This window comes from Anoplopoma fimbria, chromosome 5, assembly GCF_027596085.1.
Source record: "Anoplopoma fimbria isolate UVic2021 breed Golden Eagle Sablefish chromosome 5, Afim_UVic_2022, whole genome shotgun sequence".
Classification (NCBI taxonomy): domain Eukaryota; kingdom Metazoa; phylum Chordata; class Actinopteri; order Perciformes; family Anoplopomatidae; genus Anoplopoma; species Anoplopoma fimbria.
This window is the reverse complement of record NC_072453.1, coordinates 11,644,228-11,663,478: the sequence shown is the minus strand read 5'-3', so window position 1 is coordinate 11,663,478 and position 19,251 is coordinate 11,644,228. Positions and strand designations below refer to the sequence as shown.

General features: G+C 39.6%; 4 protein-coding genes across 4 annotated transcripts; 1 reads left to right on the top strand and 3 right to left on the bottom strand.

The window, feature by feature from the left end:
- Positions 1-89: 89 nt before the first annotated feature.
- On the bottom strand, positions 90-5,884 carry scd (stearoyl-CoA desaturase (delta-9-desaturase)). The gene is made up of 6 exons (XM_054599077.1): positions 5,772-5,884; positions 5,285-5,536; positions 4,349-4,479; positions 4,047-4,252; positions 3,501-3,733; positions 90-2,420 (listed from the first exon to the last, which is right to left on the bottom strand). The coding sequence occupies exons 2-6, from the start codon at positions 5,511-5,513 to the stop codon at positions 2,221-2,223; spliced, it is 999 nt and encodes a 332-aa protein (XP_054455052.1). The 5' UTR covers positions 5,514-5,536; positions 5,772-5,884; the 3' UTR covers positions 90-2,220.
- A 1,881-nt stretch (positions 5,885-7,765) lies between these two features.
- On the top strand, positions 7,766-11,664 carry dnajb12b (DnaJ heat shock protein family (Hsp40) member B12b). The gene is made up of 9 exons (XM_054599228.1): positions 7,766-7,898; positions 8,969-9,146; positions 9,263-9,408; positions 9,552-9,725; positions 9,841-9,911; positions 10,135-10,244; positions 10,760-10,932; positions 11,091-11,226; positions 11,348-11,664. The coding sequence occupies exons 1-8, from the start codon at positions 7,766-7,768 to the stop codon at positions 11,210-11,212; spliced, it is 1,107 nt and encodes a 368-aa protein (XP_054455203.1). The 3' UTR covers positions 11,213-11,226; positions 11,348-11,664.
- Positions 11,665-12,797: 1,133 nt separating this feature from the next.
- ddit4 (DNA-damage-inducible transcript 4) lies at positions 12,798-14,662 on the bottom strand. Its single transcript, XM_054599245.1, has 3 exons — positions 14,527-14,662; positions 14,052-14,287; positions 12,798-13,938 (listed from the first exon to the last, which is right to left on the bottom strand). The coding sequence occupies exons 2-3, from the start codon at positions 14,233-14,235 to the stop codon at positions 13,448-13,450; spliced, it is 675 nt and encodes a 224-aa protein (XP_054455220.1). The 5' UTR covers positions 14,236-14,287; positions 14,527-14,662; the 3' UTR covers positions 12,798-13,447.
- A 1,563-nt stretch (positions 14,663-16,225) lies between these two features.
- On the bottom strand, positions 16,226-19,169 carry anapc16 (anaphase promoting complex subunit 16). Its single transcript, XM_054599052.1, has 4 exons — positions 19,041-19,169; positions 18,766-18,911; positions 16,942-17,016; positions 16,226-16,867 (listed from the first exon to the last, which is right to left on the bottom strand). The coding sequence occupies exons 2-4, from the start codon at positions 18,905-18,907 to the stop codon at positions 16,758-16,760; spliced, it is 327 nt and encodes a 108-aa protein (XP_054455027.1). The 5' UTR covers positions 18,908-18,911; positions 19,041-19,169; the 3' UTR covers positions 16,226-16,757.
- Positions 19,170-19,251: the final 82 nt, after the last annotated feature.

Sequence of the window (19,251 nt, the reverse complement as noted above, 5' to 3'; positions counted from 1 at the left end):
CAGGGAAAATTCAATGTGGTTGTTTGTAAACCAAGGCTTCTGGTGAAATAACAAAAACAAAAAGGTAAATGTTCAGAAAATCCCAAGACTTTGCATTGAAGATTTATTTCAGAGAGACACAATGAATACAAATCGAAAAATGAAGAGCAGAAACTGTTAATTGTGTGTATTGAAAATATTGTGAATTTTTATTTCAGAATAGAATACAGTTGAGATTTGACATTATCATTCAGACCGACAACCAATTGATCCTGTAATTAGGAAAATGTTGATTCTGGTCAGTCTGGGCAGCAGGAGTTGTTTGAATGGCTTGTGATATCGTCGGGTTTCTGTTAAGTGTTCTGTTGGTGCTCTTACATCCCTCATGACAGCCCCTGATGGGTTGGAACTAGTTGGCACATAAGGTCCCATATTTTGCAGGTTAAATCTGTTGATTGAACATTTACACCAGGCGTTTTAATTTGTATTCTTGGAATATGAAATTCTATTCTCTATTTAAAGCACTTTGTTTTTGTCAATTGCTGTTGTCAATTTGCCTTTTATAATTTTTTATAAATAAATGTGTTTTTCAGAATAAAAAACAATGTTCCATCCAGTGCTTCAGCCTGTAAACATGGACCTTGGTCAGATTTGACGCGAAGAAGATCAGGAATGGATGCAAGTCATAAGGCATTAGGTTCTATTCTGACTCTTAACAAATAAACAGGAGCTCCAATTTGATAAATGTTACTGCCAAATGTTGGAGTGTAGGAAATTGGTTCAGGTTAGAGCAATCCTTCTTTTTAGTCAATAAGGGGTAAAAAAAAACAACTAAATAAATACGATAATATAATCATTCCGCAAACCAGAATTAAAAATTAGCATTAACATTGATGCACCTGAATTTTAGCAATGACAATCAGCTTTGTAGGACATCAAAGGGAAACCTAACCCCGTCTCAGAAATCACCACGGCAACAGTTCTGATGATCCAAAAGCGATGCGGCTCCACAGTACGTTACAAAAATAGACACAGCTCTGCCATTAGAGTCACCGATAAAGCACCTCACCACAACACCTACTACAGTAAATCATCATGCATGGGTGGCATGTTGTTTTGTAACACCAGAACTGTCACATGACTGGCTGCAACATCGACCAATGAGATCTCTGCTGCAGATGTTTCTGGACAAAAGGGGGACATGTTGGATAAAAAGAGGAAGCTAAGCCACTGATGACACAATGTTAAAAAACTCCCACAATGATGTTGGGTCAAGAAGCAATATCGACTTAGGTGTGCTCTGGTGGACCATCGAGATGCTTATAAATATGTTGACAGTTGGCACGCTCTTGGCACTATGATATATTCATTAAAAACACAAAAAAGGTGATTGAAAAAGGCGTGTTTCTAAATTCAAATTACATTTATCTTGCTGTTGAAATTGAAAGGGATTTTTTTTATTATTTTTTTATGATAAATGCCTCAACTATATTTTCTGGGGAAAACCCAATCCATTTACTACGCAGACTAAATGCAGTATGTGTTAGTCTTAGTTTTTTCTATATATTTTGGTACAAACTGCAACACACTGCATGAATCTATTGTCAGTAAAGCCAGGTTATAAGAAGATGGTCTGGATTCCATCACTCTTCCATCATATTTCATTAAAGCCAAACAACTTTTTTTTAACAAAATCATTCAAACTCTCATCTCTTTTTTTCTCTAGATCTTAAAGCGCTCAAAAAGTTAATTGTCTTTATATCAGAACGGTAAAAACTGGCTGTAAACAAGCAAAGACAACAGTCGCCTATAAGTATCATATCTTATCAGTCAGAACATTGTTACTCGAAATTCTCAGAGCTCCACTTCTTATCTATTTTGATTAATAATTGAGTAATACTTACATAAAATGATCGGCTACACGTGACTGACCTTGCATGAAGGATGCAAAAACAGCAGAGAATGAAGATACATGACTAAAAATGTATCTACTTCAGATCTAGAGCATCTTTGCAAGATGACTGAACAACAGGAACCAAGGCAAAGAGCTTTGCAAAATGTGTTTTGTTTTTTTTATCCATCCTGAACAAATGATTTAAGTTACAGCTACAGAATGTGGTCAAGGCCCTCATGAAGATGACTTTTATCCTCAGTGGATGAGAAATGTATAGCTGTCAAAGGACTGTGAAGCTTCTTCTTTTTGATTGTTTTCCCTTCGAAGCTGACCGCAAATCATCGATCTTAGCCACTCCGGTGACTTCCGTCTCCGGTGCGCTGTAATCGAGCCGTGACCAGCTCGTGGGTCACTCTCTTGGGATCCGTGGCCAGGCCCAAGAAGCACATGGTGTCGATGAAACACGTGGTAATGTTCCACTTGCAGCCAAACTCGCTGGTTGCATAGTCAAAGGGGAACGTGTGGTGATAGTTGTGAAATCCCTCACCTGTAAATTACAAGGAAATAAAGTGGTGAAAATACCGTGAAAACGTTTCTAGAAAACCATTTGAACTAACATTATCAGAGTACAATAGCAATCTGATTAACTGGCGGGAACACTTCTGTGCTACGCTAGCTACGGAAGGTATTCTGAATGTACACGTGCAGCTTTATCTTTTAAATGACCGTAACAGTGAATAAAGACATTCCCGGCTTGACAGTAACATTGTTTTCCCTTAATTTAATTGTCTTCTGTCACGATCACCAGGTGATGTGGTGGTTCACTGTTACATTGTGACCTGTAGGCTTTAGCTTTCAGAGAAGCAGTCTGCTTCTCTTTAAAAACGATTTTTTGTTTTCCCCTTAATTAGATTATATTTGTTCAGAAAGTGCAGTTAGTAACAGCGTTGGCTCCATGCTAGCTCTGACAGCTTAACGGAGTTTCAGAGGGCGATAGGCCTTAGCAAAAGGTCAATGGATCGAGTTTTGTTTTGATGAGCCATTGGGTCAATTTAGGAATAAAAAGTCTTGAATATGGTGCCAAAGGAGTCAGTTGGCTTAGCCTGAAACCATTCAAGCATACAAAAAAATATATATTATGTTTTTTTGTGAGCAACTTTCATGAACCGGGTGCCATCTTAAAACATCCAGTTCCGTATCCAGGTCTTTTTAAATATCCATTGTTGCTTGACTAGTTAGTCCTTTTGGTTGGTCAAGGCGTCGGCATTGTTGGGGGTGGAGGTGGATTGAGAAGGTATAACTTCGATTTTAAGCATAAATAAAAAAAATTAAATGAGCCTATTTATGAGTTGCCCATTTGTTTTGTGATAATTTATAGTTTTACTATAATTGGTTGCCGAACTGGTTTAGGCATAACTTTTTTACATACATTGCTCTAACTCTTGCAGCCAAATGTAGGCAACAGGTGCAACATATAACTTTAAGTGATCATGTAAAATTGAAATGGTATTTTTCTAGAGTTGGCACTTTCCTGACCGTCATGAATGTAGTTGTTTTTCCTGTTTTAATCATTTCTGTATCTTTTCTTTTGTTTCACTGACAGCAGATGCTCATGTGTGTTTCATACCTATAGCGCTGAATGCGACAAACTTGTTCTCCCGGGGGTTGATGTTCTTGTCATAGGGCCTGTTTCCCCACATGTGAGCCGCGCTGTTGACCAGCCAGGTGGCGTTCAGCACCAAGGTGTACCTCAGCAGAGCCGGGACGAAGTACGCTATCCACAGAGACTCCCCCCACATGTACCAAGGCACGACCATGGGGACGAAGAAGCACATGACCAGCACAGACGGCTTGTAGTACCTGTTGAAGAGACAAAGTGGGTGGAGAACAGAAAGAAGCGAGATGTTTACTCAGTTCAACATAACAAACACACTAAACACACAAATGTACTACTTGTCAGATGTGGGATTCTTCATGCTACTTGTTAGTAGTTACCTTGTTAAACCAGAATGACCACAGACAAAACTCTGCAGCAGCAATGGGTTAACTAGTTTAATTTTACTTTCTTTGCTCTATATTTGTATTTGACGTATCAGAAAATAAAATAATCAAACACAATTCTCTCATATGAGGAAAGGTCATCATTTTTCTATCATTGATTGAAGCCACTTACTTCCTTTGGAACATTACAACTTTGTCAGACAGCAGGTCAGTGAGTTCCAGCTTTTTTCCTTTCTCTATGACGTCAGGGTGTTTGCGCACCAACAGCCAGCCAATGTGAGAGAAGAAGAAGCCCCGGACGGCGTTGTGTGGGTCAGCATCTGTCTCAGAATACTTGTGGTGAACCCTGTGGTCTCGAGCCCACTCATAGATATCATTCTGTCGGTTCGAGGAAAGACAGAGATTACACACACTGTAGCGGCAACACGGTCATTACACAGTAATGAAAACTGCTATTATCACAAGTGTGTGTACCTGAAATGACATGGAGTTGGCCATACCAAGAAAGATCTTTAGAGGTAATGTGGCCTTGTAGGATCTGTGACTCCACAGGCGATGAGCTCCTGCAGTTACTCCTAAAGCACTTATCAAAAAACAAAGTAAGGCTGTGGGGAGAAATGCAGAAACAAATTAGAACTAGCACTTCAAATACTTCACATTGCAATGTCTACGCACATCTTTTTTGTAAACTAGGTCAGTGATTGATCCTGCAACAAGTGATATTTTGCAAGTGAGTCATCCATGTTACATAATTATATATATGTAACTAAAGGGGAGATCACCCACTGAACTGTAAAATAGTCGTTTAAAAAGCTGAAATCATGAATGCACTTCTGCAATTCTTTTTACATCATTATAGCTTACAAGGCCTTTCTTTTTTTTTTTATCAAAGGCAACATAGTTGGGGATTTGTTCCAAAATGATCTCCACAATACAATCAAATGAATGGCACAAGGATATGTATACAAAAGAGCAGGCTCTGGGCTTTTCAATTTGGGACAAATACACATTCCCACCAAAGAAAATCTTTTACATAAAAAGCAGCATGCAGCTTGTGTAATAACTCTTTGTCCTATGACACTGCTCCTTAATTCTAAAAAAATATATATAACAAACATGATAGGTGGTCTCTTTTGTAAAAGTGCACGTCCATTTCATGCCAACCCCCATGCTGTGTAGTTCTCAGCTTTACAAGACTAGCTGTGACATGAAATCTCTTGTGATATATGTGCCCTGATCTCTAATCCCACTACATGCAGAACACTGGGAGGAGCATGCACAGATCTGTGTGCAGCCACCTCCTACAGCAGAGGTGACATAACAGCTGTAATTTTGGAAAATTTGAAACAAAATAGCCCAAATAATAAAACACCCACATCGAAATACTGTAACAGGTAGGAATGCACTTACACCAAAGCAAGGTCAAAGGAGATGCTGAAGGGACGAGGGACAGTCCGTAGAAGGCTCCTATATGCAACAGAGTCATCAAAACCACATTTCTCCAAACGATGATGTTGGGAGGTTTGGGGCCCTCTTTTTCTTTGTATGTGTGATCAAACACGTCTTCTCTGGAGGCTTCTGGAACATTTCCATTGCTCGACTTGTGCTGCTTCTTCACCAACGCCTCCGTCTCTGTCATTGTGGCTGCGGTTTGGTGATGCTCTGGGCGGGTTAAAAAGAAAAGAAAAGAAAAGAGAAAAGAATATACAATAAGAAACAACGAGAGAAAATCGGTAATGTAAACGTGCCTGAGTGATACAGGCGGAATAAAAAGCGACAATGTTGCGCCGGAGAGGAAGAGGATGTGAATGTAGCGATGATGCTGACGACATTTGCTGCGTTGCGTAACGATCATATTTCACCTGTAGAATAACTTCATGCAAGATCAATAACTCACCAGAGATGAAGCAGACGAGAGGGAAAAGAGATTCTGGCTGCCTAAAAAAAAAAAGGGAAAAAGAATAGGGAGAAAAGTACAGTAAAGGGGGGAAAGAGAGAGTGAATGCTCGCCTCGCCAGCAAACGCATCAATAAGAGCAGTGAGAGGTGCGACGGACCAATCAGCGCTCGGAAGCCGCCTCAAACTCGGGCTCTGATTGGCTGCCCGGTTATCTGCTGTTCACCTTTTATTCATTCTTCTGCCAGATGTATATTTACCTTCTGCTGTCTAGACATATAGAGTGAAATTCATCTCCAAAATGGTCACATTTATTTTTATATCATATAATATATGATTTAATTTAATGTGTTTACTAGTTTTGGGGATGCATTACTTTTCATACACGTGATTAGTATCAAACTAACACGAGCAGTCAGAATAAGAGGCATGTGATATATTGAGAAATAATGGTAACATTAAAGATAAGTAGAAGTGATCGCTATGGAAGTAATGGTGATGATATAGTAGGTATAAAATGACACAATCATAATCTAATAGCGTGATTGTTACTCAATGGTTTCACACGACATTGCATTGGATATACAGGGACAGTTTGTACATCACACATCTGACAAGTAGCAGCAGGGTTTTGGATCTACAGACATTCATTTATATATATAAAAAAAACCGTCTTTCTCACTTTGAAATGACCCAACATTTCCCCGATTGCCTATAAAACCAAGTTTTCCACGAGCACCTAAACGCAGCATGCATTTGTGGGTTGTGCGTGAAGCTGCAGACCGTGAAAGTAGTCTGTCTCCCCATATGGCTCTGGTCTCATTCAAACATCTGTAAATAAATACATCAACAAGAACATCAACAATTATTTCCAAACATTTGCATACACAGGTAGCTTATCAGACCTGAGTGATAAGAAATGTGTGCGTAAATATAGATAAGATAAGATCATCCTTTATTAGGCAAATTTACAGGATTACAGCAGCATTGGTTATACTGCAAACAAGAGACGTAAAAGAAAAACAAGATAGTATTATAAATAAGCAATAAAAACAGTAAATAATCCACAATAACTGAAATATTATATATACACAGACAGAAAACTATTACAACTATAATTGCACAGTGTATTTGCAATGCATTTGTAAATATGAATATTCATTGGGGTTGTGATTTGTGTATTTACTCTTTTACTCTTTTACGTGTTTAAATATTGGTTCATGGTTTTGGTATTTTTGTGTAGATTGGAACTTGTTGTCCGCATTTTTAAATCTTATACACATGTGGGACTATTTTTAGATCAATGTCACACCATGTGAACTGAGCAGACAGTTACAACTATATTTTACAGGAATCCTAATTAATACATATATAACAGTTCACATTTACAGAGGTTATGTCTCCCTCTAGTGGTGGTGAAGAGCCAGGGACAGTCCATGACCATGACCATCACACCATGCAAACCTCTCTTTATACATCCAAGCTTGCAGACAGGAGTAATTTGTGTATTTACTCTTTTACTCTTTTACGTGTTTAAACATTGGTTCATGGTTTTGGTATTTTTGTGTAGATTGGAACTTGTTGTCCGCATTTTTAAATCTTATTTCTCATTTGTAAATGGCGTTATACACATGTGGGACTATTTTTTAGATCAATGTCACACCATATGAACAGTTACAACTATATTTTACAGGAATCCTAATTAACACATATATAAGAGTTCACATTTACAGAGGTTATGTCTCCCTCTAGTGGTGGTGAAGAGCCAGGGACAGTCCATGACCATGACCATCACACCATGCAAACCTCTCTTTATACATCCAAGCTTGCAGACAGGAGTAAACCTATTTCAACTTCATGTTTCCACAAAAAAAACAAAAAAACCTTACAAAAATAAATAAATAACGTTTTTCTATATTTGCAGCATCCCCGTGTCGTCATCAGAGGGCGCCTGTATTTACTTCTGGTCCAGTAAGCTTCGGGCCCCCTGCTGCAATGGAAGTAAACAGGGACGAAGCGGAGCGCTGCATCGACATCGCCACCGCGGCGCTGACCGACAACCAGCCGGAGAAGGCGCAGAAGTTCCTGGAGAAGGCGCAGAGGCTCTTCCCGACGGAGAAGGCGAAGGGTGAGTAAGAAGATGGGCCGAGCCGTGGGAGGTCCGCAGCATCAGCACCTGCAGCATCCTCTCCTCCTCCTCCTCCCTCCTCCTCCTCCTCCTCCTCCTCATCCCCCTGCATCCCGGATGATCCTCATCCTCTGCAGCGGCCTTTGATTGCTAAAGAGCTAGCTGGGGCCATAATGGTTTTGTCATTTCAAGACAAATCAAACTCCTGCTGTAGCTGTTGTGTGTGTGTGTGTGTGTGTGTGTGTGTGTGTGTGTGTGTGTGTGTGTGTGTGTGTGTGTGTGTGTGTGTGTGTGTGTGTGTGTGTGTGTTATTCTGTGCACCTGCTCAACATGGAACAGATGTTTTATGGGTGAACCGCTGTCCATTGATAGGCTCTCAGTTGCTTTCTAGGTAAAAAGGTCTGTTGAGATCCCAGAGGACTAGTTTATTATGTGTTATCACAAATTACAATATTGATATCCCTAGATACACCCCTCCCAGCTCACAAATCACAAATACAACATTACATTACAGTCATTTAGCAGACGCTTTTATCCAAAGCGACTTACAATAAGTGTATTGTTATTATAAATCATATCTTGTAAAAATGCTTTTTCAACAGTATTTCATACCATATGTGTTTTCTTTTTGTATTCGGTATTGTATTGTGATTTTTAAAAAATATATTATATAGGTGGAGGCTTCAAATAAGCCCAGTGGGCTTTCTGCCTCTTCCTGCACTGTAATATCATTTATCAATGTTGGTTTTTTTATATATATTTTTTTAATTGTGCAAATAAACTAAACTAAAACTAAACTATTCAACATAGATATTCAAGAGAACTAATAGTCACCAGAAATCATAAGTGCATCTCCTTTCTTAAACATCTAACAGCAAAAGTACAGTGCAGAAACAAACTAATACGAATACAATAACAAAATCCAAATAAAATTCATTTTATTTATTTACCTTTTATTTATCCAGGATATTCCCATGGGGATTTTGAATCTCTTTTAACAAGGGGGTCCTGTTGAAAGCATGTTTGAATATCGTTTAATGATCACAACACCTTTATTGCATCCCTTCTAGTACTACTGGAGCTAATAGAGAAGAATGGATTTACACCTCGACAAGGCGGCCACTCAGACTCCAGTGGGGGCTCAGGGCCTCGACAGCGGCAGAGCAACAGCGAGGATACCAGGCCTGAAGAAAAGTCTTCAGACACCTCAAAATCCTACACGCCAGACCAGCTAGATGCTGTGAGGAGGTAAGGCTGATTATCGTGTAAAGACTCAATGGGTTTATTGAAGGCATGGTTGACATATTTTCTTTTTTAGCCTTGATACGACACCTGACACTAAGAACACTGTGTTCTCTGCACAGGATAAAACAATGTAAAGACTTCTATGAAATACTCGGGGTCAAGGCAGACGTCTCCGAGGACGAACTCAAAAGATCATACAGAAAACTTGCCTTGAAGTTCCATCCAGACAAGAATCACGCTCCTGGTGCTACAGAGGCGTTTAAAGGTGACCAGCATGAACTTTCATTCATCACTGACGTTCGTTTCATGCAGAAAGCCTAAATGGAGGCAATAAATATGATCACATAAGGATGTGTTTCAGCCTTTCTTTATGATGATGAAACATAATTTGACTTTGTTTTCCAACAGCTATTGGAAATGCGTATGCTGTTCTGAGTAATGCTAACAAAAGGCGACAGTATGATCAATACGGAGAAGAGAAGAGGCATCCTTCAAGACACAGCCCAGACAATGGGAACTTTGAGCCAGATATTTCACCCGAAGACCTCTTTAACATGTTCTTTGGAGGAGGTTACCCGTCAAGTAAGTAGCGCTGCTTTGTGTTTTTCCATGCCAAGCTTGTGAGACACAGTGTTTTCATTTTGTCATTCTCGTTATGATCTGTCTAATAAATGCTACATGTGCTACATTGATCTAGGTAATGCTAATGTGTACACAAATGGGCGGATGCGTTACCAAAGGCGAGATAGGAGAGAGCGACAGCGGGATGTGAGTTTGATGTTTTTATTATTATTATTAGAGCTCCTGCAAACTGCAGATGTGCAAATAATGTACTTTTCTTTTTAAACAGCAGGGGGAGAAGTTGAGTTGTTTGTCATTTTACCTTTTGAGGGGAAATTCAGCAATATTCAAGTCTTTCAGAGGTTTAAAATATAGTGATTGTGATTGATTCAGCTGTGGGGTTTTGACATGGAATATTTTTTTGTTGCAGGGAGGCCTTGCTCTCTTCGTGCAGGTCATGCCCATCCTCATCCTTGTTATTGTGTCGGCCCTCAGTCAGATCATGGTCAACAACCCCGCGTACAGCCTCAGCTTCAGGCCGTGAGTTTGATCCCGTGTTCTGAACACCTGCCCGAGAAGGATGTTAAAAAACAAGACTAACTGTTCTACAAATTTTCAATCAACAAAAAAATGATCTTTCAAATGCAAACCCAAGTTATTAATAATTGATGTATTTTCTTGCTAGCCAGAATGGTTACCATATTTGAAATGTGACTGATTTATAGATTAACCAACCCAAATGTAGATTAACTTTCATATTACCTTTAGTTACATTGCTTCCTAAGACAGATCCATTGTAATGACTTTCTTGTTTGGTTTTAGAAAGAACATCTTGATGCGGCCTCAATTAATTCCAAATGTGTTATGTGTTTGCAAGCATTGCTGGCTCCATTTGCCTGGCCTCCCTCCATTTTGTTTGCCTCTGTGTTCCAGATACGCTTTCTGTGGGCCGTTATCAGCCATGAGTCATGTTCACAGAGACGGACGGTACCAGATCTGTCATCTGTCGTTGGTTATTGGATCTCTCTCCCACACTTTGTCCTATCTTCACGCAGGTCAGCAGGATACACACAGAAGAGGCTGACCCAGAACCTGAAGGTGCCATATTATGTGGGGGATCAGTTCTCCAGAGAGTTCACGGGACTGAATTTGAAGAACTTGGAGCGGACGGTGGAGGATGATTATGTTTCTAGCCTTCGCAACAATTGCTGGAAAGAGAAACAACAGAGTATGTTTGCCAAGAACACAAACTGTGATTAATTATTTATTTATCCAGCCAAGAATATAAATTTTTGTTTCTGTCAGTTCTGGGAAAACAATTAAAGACATATTCAGATTTTTATTTCCCCTCATATATCTCTCTTTAACTGTTTCTCTTTCCTGCAGAGGAGGGCATGCTTTACAGAGCTCGCTATTTTGGAGACAACGATCTCTACCAAAGAGCACAGAGGGCTCGCACACCAAGCTGCGCCAAGCTGTCCGAGATCACAGCTTCACTACATGGTTGATGCTGCTTTCATAAGTAAAAGCAATTTCTCCTCATGTTTCTTATTTCTGAACATATTTCATTCTGAATAGCTGCATATTTTGTTTCATTTCACTAAGTAAAGTTGTTTTCTTTATTTTTTTCTTCTCGTCTCCAGGGGTCCAGAATCAACATAAAAGATTATTGGCTGTAAATAGATGCTTTAACATTCTGGATACTGAAGATGACTCAACAAGCAACACAAACAAACCAGCACCAAATGCATCAAATTGACCACACAAACTGGTTGAAGCCATTTCTGTGGAACTTTAGTATGGGAAATTAAAATATATTGTTAATATAATGTTTTGAAATAGGGGAAAACAACTTAAAATAGCTTGTTCCCCTGACGAGATTGGTTGGGGTTTGGAAAAACTCCAAGCCCTAGTTTGACTGGGAGCCATGAAGCTTGCAGAGGTCACTTTATGGTTTTGCAAGAACGCAGTTTGAAACAGGAACATAGTGAGGTTAGATATAGTCGTACAGATGTTATTTATGTAGCTGTTTATAAGATACCACACTGAGCGCTTCCTCTTTCATTTTAGACAGTCAAATCAGCAAAGGAAAGGAGTCGGAAGAGGTTTTGCTGATTTGATTTCAAATGCACATTTTGAAACTATGCAGGATTAATGTGAAACCTCTGATGAATTTACACTCCTGTCTAGGGTTTGTCAGACACTTGAACACCTGAGAGTTGTTTTCTTCTTCTATGTGCGTTAGTGAAGTAACACCTAGGAAATGTCCCTTTACACTTTGCCTCTTTTAATTGTGTTAAGGATAGAATGAAATGCTTCACTTTACAATAAAAGCCAAGAGAATCAGAGATGTGCCTACCCACAAAGTGGGACTTTAACAGGTTCTAGTTTTGAGCGTAATGTCTCTGATGTCCATTATCTGTTTGAAAAAGCAATTTTTTTTTGTCATCAGTTTTTATGTTTATAGTATGCTATTTATGGTTTGTATTATTTATTTAGAAAATGATTCTAAGACTTAGATAACAAAACAGTTCTTGCTCACCTTTTCCACCATGTTTTTACTCCCAGATTAAAATAAAATATGAATGCTTAAAACGTGTTGGACGTGACTCATTGCTCGGAGCAGAATAAGCACAGAACAGGGAGACAAAAGCTCAGTTGGCTCAGTCAGCATGTAAAGTCTGCTGGCTCAGGCTGGGAATAGGAAACATGGCTTTGTGCACGTTCACATTTTGGGGGACGTGCCGCATGTGCCTGGCAGGAACAACAGTGTCACATTCTTTCACTGCAAATGTACTCAGCTGTTTTGGGCAGAGGTTGCACCTCCACTTTCTAATTTAAACTTCCCACTACTGTAACTTTCTTCAGTTTTGAAACTTTGTAATTGTTGTGCAGAATGTGGATGATAATGGATGGCTCATATGTCAGCAATATCAATGCTATTGTTTATCAAAGGATAGGTATAAAGCTTTATATATGTAACTTTAAATTTAGCAGAATCAAACACACTTACATTTCTTGCTCATACAGAATCTGGATATAAAACTAGAAATCAATGATCTCAATATCGGAGTTTAAAAAAACAGATAAGAGAATTGTTAAAAAAAATAATTTATTTGCAGTCATGGAGGTACAAAAACAGTGCAATGTTATGAGTATTTGAATGTCAAATAAATAAAGTTTAAAGCAGTAAAGGTCTACACAGATACAAGATCAACTTACATTTGAAATCTTAGCCGTAGCTTGCACACAAACTGCACAATGTAAGCACTGGTAAGCCTTTGCTCTTGAATTCAAGCGGTCACTAGGGTCCCTAATAACTTGTCTGGTGTACAGTTCATCACTTGGCGTACATTACAATTAATTGGCATGTATAAAAAGAAAAAAAAACAACACAATGGTCTTCAATGAGTATAATCATATAGCTAGCTGCCGTTGTGCGTTTCAATAGAAACTGAGGTACGCGCTTTGATACTCGCAAAAAAAAGAAAAAAGAAAAATGCCTATTCATCACTTGTACCATGATGGTTACATATTGTAATTTGAAACATGAAACCTGCTCCAGGTACCATAAACTCCCTTACAGTGGGAACAATAGGCTACACAATGACAAGTGTCAAAGTCCCTCCTTACACTTCAGAAGGCATCATATACATGTAGTTACAGTAATAAGGCCCTTCTGTGAGCTTAACTGGGCGACGTAAAAACGCAGACAATAAAATGTCCACAGTCTTGTACATTTCTTAACATTCCTCAATGAGCAGTTCTTCTGAACAATAAAGTTTCTTCTTAATCACTCGGAAACCAGTGCTAAGTTTAATAGCTTGTCTCACTACTGGAGTGGAAGGAGACTTTGTGCTAAAAAGTCCTTGGATCTTGGGCCACAGTCCACCAGACTCCAGCCTCAACACCAGAGTTAGCTGAAAGGTGGGGACCAGGTAGGGGTCCACAGAGAGCTGTGCCATGCTCTCGCAGACGGCCCCTTGCTCCACACAAAGGTCAATGAGAGCCCCTCTCAGGCCGCAGGGCTCGCTGGCTGCCAGGTGAAGGAGCTCCTGCCCGATGTGCTCCAGGAGTTTATCGGGGATGAGCAGTTTGGTACATCGTAAGGAGTCTTTGGCATCTCGCAGGCTTCCTGCAATAAGGTCCACTACTTCTTTCAGGATCGTCTCCTCCATCGGATCATAAAACAGGTCTTCATTACAGGGAGGCAGGTCACCGAAGACATCTGACCCTGTTGTCAAGAAGCAATGGGTTAGCAATTGGAGGCATGACAAAAAAAAAGAGGAAAAAAAAGGCTAATTCACCCTGAATTAAAGTGTCAGAAACATCTGCAGCATTGTTTACCTGCATCAGAGAGATCACTCCTGCTGCCATTGTTGGACACTGACTCAATACTGCTGTTGTTGGCAGATGTGCTGAAGTCAGCCAACCTTTGGACCAGTTTACCCCAGGACAGCCTCCTTGGACTGCTGTCCACTGGAGAAGGGGGTGAGCTGCCGATACCAGTGGGTGCAGAGAGAGCTGGCATGGTTGTCTTCTTTTGTGGTATTATTATTATTATGATTATTACACAGGATCAGCTGTTTATGAAGAGACAAAAAAACAAATAGATAAGCACTCCAAACTCCAGATAAAAAGACATTGTCATTGCAAGTTAAACATAACGAATTAACAATTAAAACACAAGCAGCATGCATGTTAAATTAACACTGTCACAGAATCTATTGACAGTACAAGTTTACAGGAAGAACACCTTTGTTAAACTGTTCAAATGACCCAACATGACAGCAAAATCAACCATTTGTGACACAGTACTTACAGTTGAAGTGACAACGGTGCAGATGGAGTCCGTTGTCGATGAATAGGATAGATATCTGAAGGGTTATTGTCTGCAAAAACAACCATCTGGTAACTTCACCTACACTCCCTCATCTGAACACCAGCTGCCGAGCTCTGCGGACCGTCCTGCAACAATGCTTATATAGAGGGCTGCTAGGCCACGCCCACTCGCATCCAGCCAGCCAATCAAAAAGAGAGGCACGGCATCGGCGCTGTATCTTGCCTGGTAACATGCCAGCAGAGAAGAAAGACAAACAGGAGGAGGAGAAGGAGGAGGAGAAGGGGTGGGGGGGTGATGAATAGCAGACCACGGTGTTGTGGAAATATACAGAGACATGCCTGGGCTTGCAAGGATCCTATACATGTTTCTTTGTTTGATATATTTCATATGCATGAATACATGTCTTTGCTCAATAAAGGAATATAATAATAAAGTATGTGCATGCAGTGCATTAACAGCATTGATTAAAGTCCATGCAGGAAAAAAAGACTCAGCAGGTTGAGTGTTGCAGTGCACATTACGTCACCTGTTTTGCTCAAGCATTACATCATTATTTTTCATCTGCCTCACAGAGGTGAAAACAACACACAGTCTGCTGCAAAACACAACACTGAGAATATGATATGAATGCTAATCACATGAGGGAATTTAGTGATATTGATATGTTTTCTATTAAAAAGATGTGTGCATGTTTTCTACATTTGCCCTAAATTGCAACATCAATGAAAACAGGCCGAGCAGTAGAAAAGCACAAGGATGATAGCTTACACAGGATAGCATGACTGTCAGAAAGTATGCTCTGGTGCCAGCAAAGTGCTTTAAAGGCATAAAAAGCACTGCATGGTGATGAAGTTAGGAGTTCATTTGTTAACGTTAGTCGGTATACCAATGTTATTTGGTATATTCTACCAGATGGAAACTCTGGAAAGGCCCGTTACTGTACATGACAAAGTAATGTACAATGTTTGATTAAAGAAAAAGAAAAAAATTTGGAAAGCTGCCAGAAAAGTGCTCAGTTTCTACACGTGAGTGGGACGGACTGTACTTGAAGAAATGGAGGAAGTGAAAGACATAAACATGTGAAAGAACAACATGTTCTGGGGGTCATCATCAGAAGGCTGTGAAGGGGGGGAGAAGTTTGTTCCTTTTTCATAAATAACTAATGTGGACTGAAGTTAAAGGCTTAAGCAATGCACGGAAAGACAGATAGACTTCCAACAACAATGAGCAAACAAGTTTTAAAGTGAATTCCTTTAAGTGTGATGTAAAACGAACCTCTGAACTCTTAAAGAGGAAATCTAAGCAGCGGGTGGAGGTGTGTCTTGTTATGTCCAGCACCAACCTCAAGACGTTCAAACTCAGAACAGTACACTCTGTCCGTTCCTACCCCTCATTTGTTTGAAAACAGTCACTCGCTGAGCAAAACACCCAAGACCAGCGCGTTTCCTCGCCATCAACACAGCAGGAGTGACACAGAAAACAATCACATCAGCGAATGTCAGACCTTAGCTCGCTTGAGTGACAGAAAAAGTAAAAAAAATAATACAAAAAAAAATGGTGTAATACAAAAAAACAGAGGCACATAGATTTAGATGCATATTAACATATTAGAAATTAACTCAGGGAAGTCGGTTAGGAACAAACTATAAAACACCACACGTACAAACAGAAGGAAAATGTCCAAGTATGACTTTATTTACAAGCTCTCTTTGTTCTGCTCCAAGTTCTGTTGGAGCGAGCAGCGTTGAGACTGAGCAGGTAGCAGGTTTCCAGATTTATGAGTTACAGTGCAGTCATGGGGAAACAAAATGCTTCACTTCACAGGGATTTAATACGTTACTAAAGATATTATTTCTGTAATCACTGAGGCTAAGAACAGATTGTAATTGCAAAACACTTTTATTAGCCTCAAGCAGTTGAAAACAAAAACCTATGAGAACATTTTAAATTGTTTAATCATTAACATATAACAAGGAGATTGTTGTTGACCTTGGTTTATTTTAGTATGCAAAGTTAAATAGTAGAAAAAAAACATACTCATACAATAGTCCAAGTGATTAAATAATACATGTCACATTCAGTAACTCCAGATATTTCTCACTCATGATATAAAATGAAACCATATAGAAGGAATATCATTTATGAACGGAAATAAACCATCTCCTTTATTTTTACTGATTTATTAAAAAAAGGCATCTGGGTTTCTTTATTTAAGACGGCGTAAATCCCAATAGCTGTTCAATCGGTTTGTAGCGCCACTCGTCTGCTTCCAGCTCCTCCACCAAGCTCGCAAGTTTCTCCATTCGAGACACTTGTTGATCTGGAAGACCAAACAGTACTTTTCATGGATCGACCAAAACAAAACACATTTTGCATATATAGTTACTGACTTACCGTGTTTGACCTGTTTTAGCGTGGAGGCAACTTGGTAGCTGAATACAGACTCGCATAAAAATCTGTCAGAGCCATCTAAAAAAGAAACACACAAAAGAAAAGAAGGAGTTAAATGCTGGTAAAGACATAATTGAAGACTTGGCATTCACACAGATACTAGCTCACTAGTGTCTCTAAATGAAGCTTTCATGCTACTCCAAGAAGAGAAGTTCAGGTTCAATATTATGTTATTTTCAGCCTTCAGAGTTTTTAAATAACAAAGCTTAAGACCTCCGGCATTACTGCAGTTCTATTCATCGCTGTGTGACACCGCTTTCTAGCTTGATGCCATGCGAACGAGGGAACATCAAATTGTTACTGTTTTTCCCAATTAAGTTGTCCTTACCTTCTTCGTGCGTCAACGAATATCTTAAGTAAAATGTCAACTGTTTGAATAAATGCTGGTTTCCTGCACCTGCTTCACCTCCAATCTATGTTTAATGGTCAAAATTGACACTGACAGTAACTGACGTAAGTAATCAATGTCTCTTAATTCCAGCCTATATAATTGTAAGCCTATATATCACAACGTACAAATCATACAAATTATTCAAATCCCCAAAACTGAAAAACCAAATACCTACCCCCCCCCAAAAAAAAAACGTAAATCGGATTAGGCGAATAATTGGGGCCAGCCCTAAAAATGTAGTGGTGGAAACCCTCAATGGTCAGGGTCACTGTGACCTCAAAAAACCCATTTCTGGCGATAATTCATATGCTATTCATGAAAATTTCCCACAAATGTTTCGTAGGAATAATGATAAAGTGATGAGATTTTGGACAGACATGGAGGTAAACAGCAATTTAAATGGTTGGCGGAGGCAAACAACTGTGAGGCAGTTATTCTAGTTTGCCTTGTGCACTTTCATACAAAAGCCAAACTAACCAGAATAATCAAGGTATTTTGAGCTTGAGCCAGATTGCCTTTAACTCCAATACACACATTTCTATGTGGCTTCTGGTGAAGCAGAAAATTGCATGATACCAAAGACGTCCATCTTGGAATTCAGTCCATAGAAAGATGACTATTGAGCTTTGTGATGTGACTTTACTATAGACCCAGGTTGGTGTCACTCATTGTTTTTTTTATACAAGTGACACCATTAAAAACATTTCAGACTTTCTGAAAATGTCCTCAAAACAGTAGCAACACTTTGTTTGGTTTGCACGTTTAATTCAGAAAGCAGATTGCTTTGCTCTGAGGCCTAAATCTAAACTTCAATTCAATTCAATTCAGTTTATTTTGTATAGCCCAGAATCACAAATTACAAATTTGCCTCAGAGGGCTTTACAATCTGTGCACATGCGACATCCTCTGTCCTTCCCTCACATCGGCACAGGAAAAACTCCCCTAAAAAACCCCTTTAACAGGGAGAAAAAAGGAAGAAACCTATGGGAGAACGACAGAGGAGGGATCCTTCTCCCAGGATGGACAGAATGCAATAGATGTCATGTGTACAGAATGAACAGCATAACAGAGATACAACACATTCAATGTATATGACATAAATGATTCATATAATAAGACTACTTATAATAACAGCAGCAATTATAACAGTAGAATTATAGTTATGAAAATAGGGATAGTAATGTGACTTCAATGCACAAGAGTCAAATCTCAGGAAGTATGCAATGACTGCATTAGGGGCACACACTTCCTGAGACTATTTGGCCCAGAAGTCTTTCACATATGACCTACATTAAAATAAAGGCACAGTGTGTTGTCTCATGATGTGTTGTGAGGACAGAGACAGCTGAGACACAGGTGGCTGTGTGTTATCTTACCCTCCATCATTTCTCCTGCCCCTTTAGGATACGTGTACAGGACCTTCCTTGGGGGGATGAGCTCTGAAGCACTGAACCCAGAGCCGGTCACCGAGCTGCCACTCACACCTCCCGCAGAGGAGGACGAAGAAGACGCTGCCATAGCTCTGAAAACAAACACACAGAAGAAGAACACATGTTCTCTGAAAAATGCTAAGTGGCTAACAAGAAAGCTAACAGTCCTGGTAGCGCCATTCACCATCGATGTATCTCAACTAAACATGTCAATACATTACCTTTTTAACAATTGAATGTAAACTTTCCGTCGATGTTGAAGTAAAACTATAACGACTTTGAATCCATGCACTTTGTTATGTTGTTTACTTGGGTCTTGCCACAGCGACTGTATGGTTTACGACAGAAGACAGCACTTTACGTTAGAGCAGTCCAGTCCCAAACCAGGCTCCTGGCTGCCGTAAAGCAGGGAAACCGGAACGTGAACGTCAC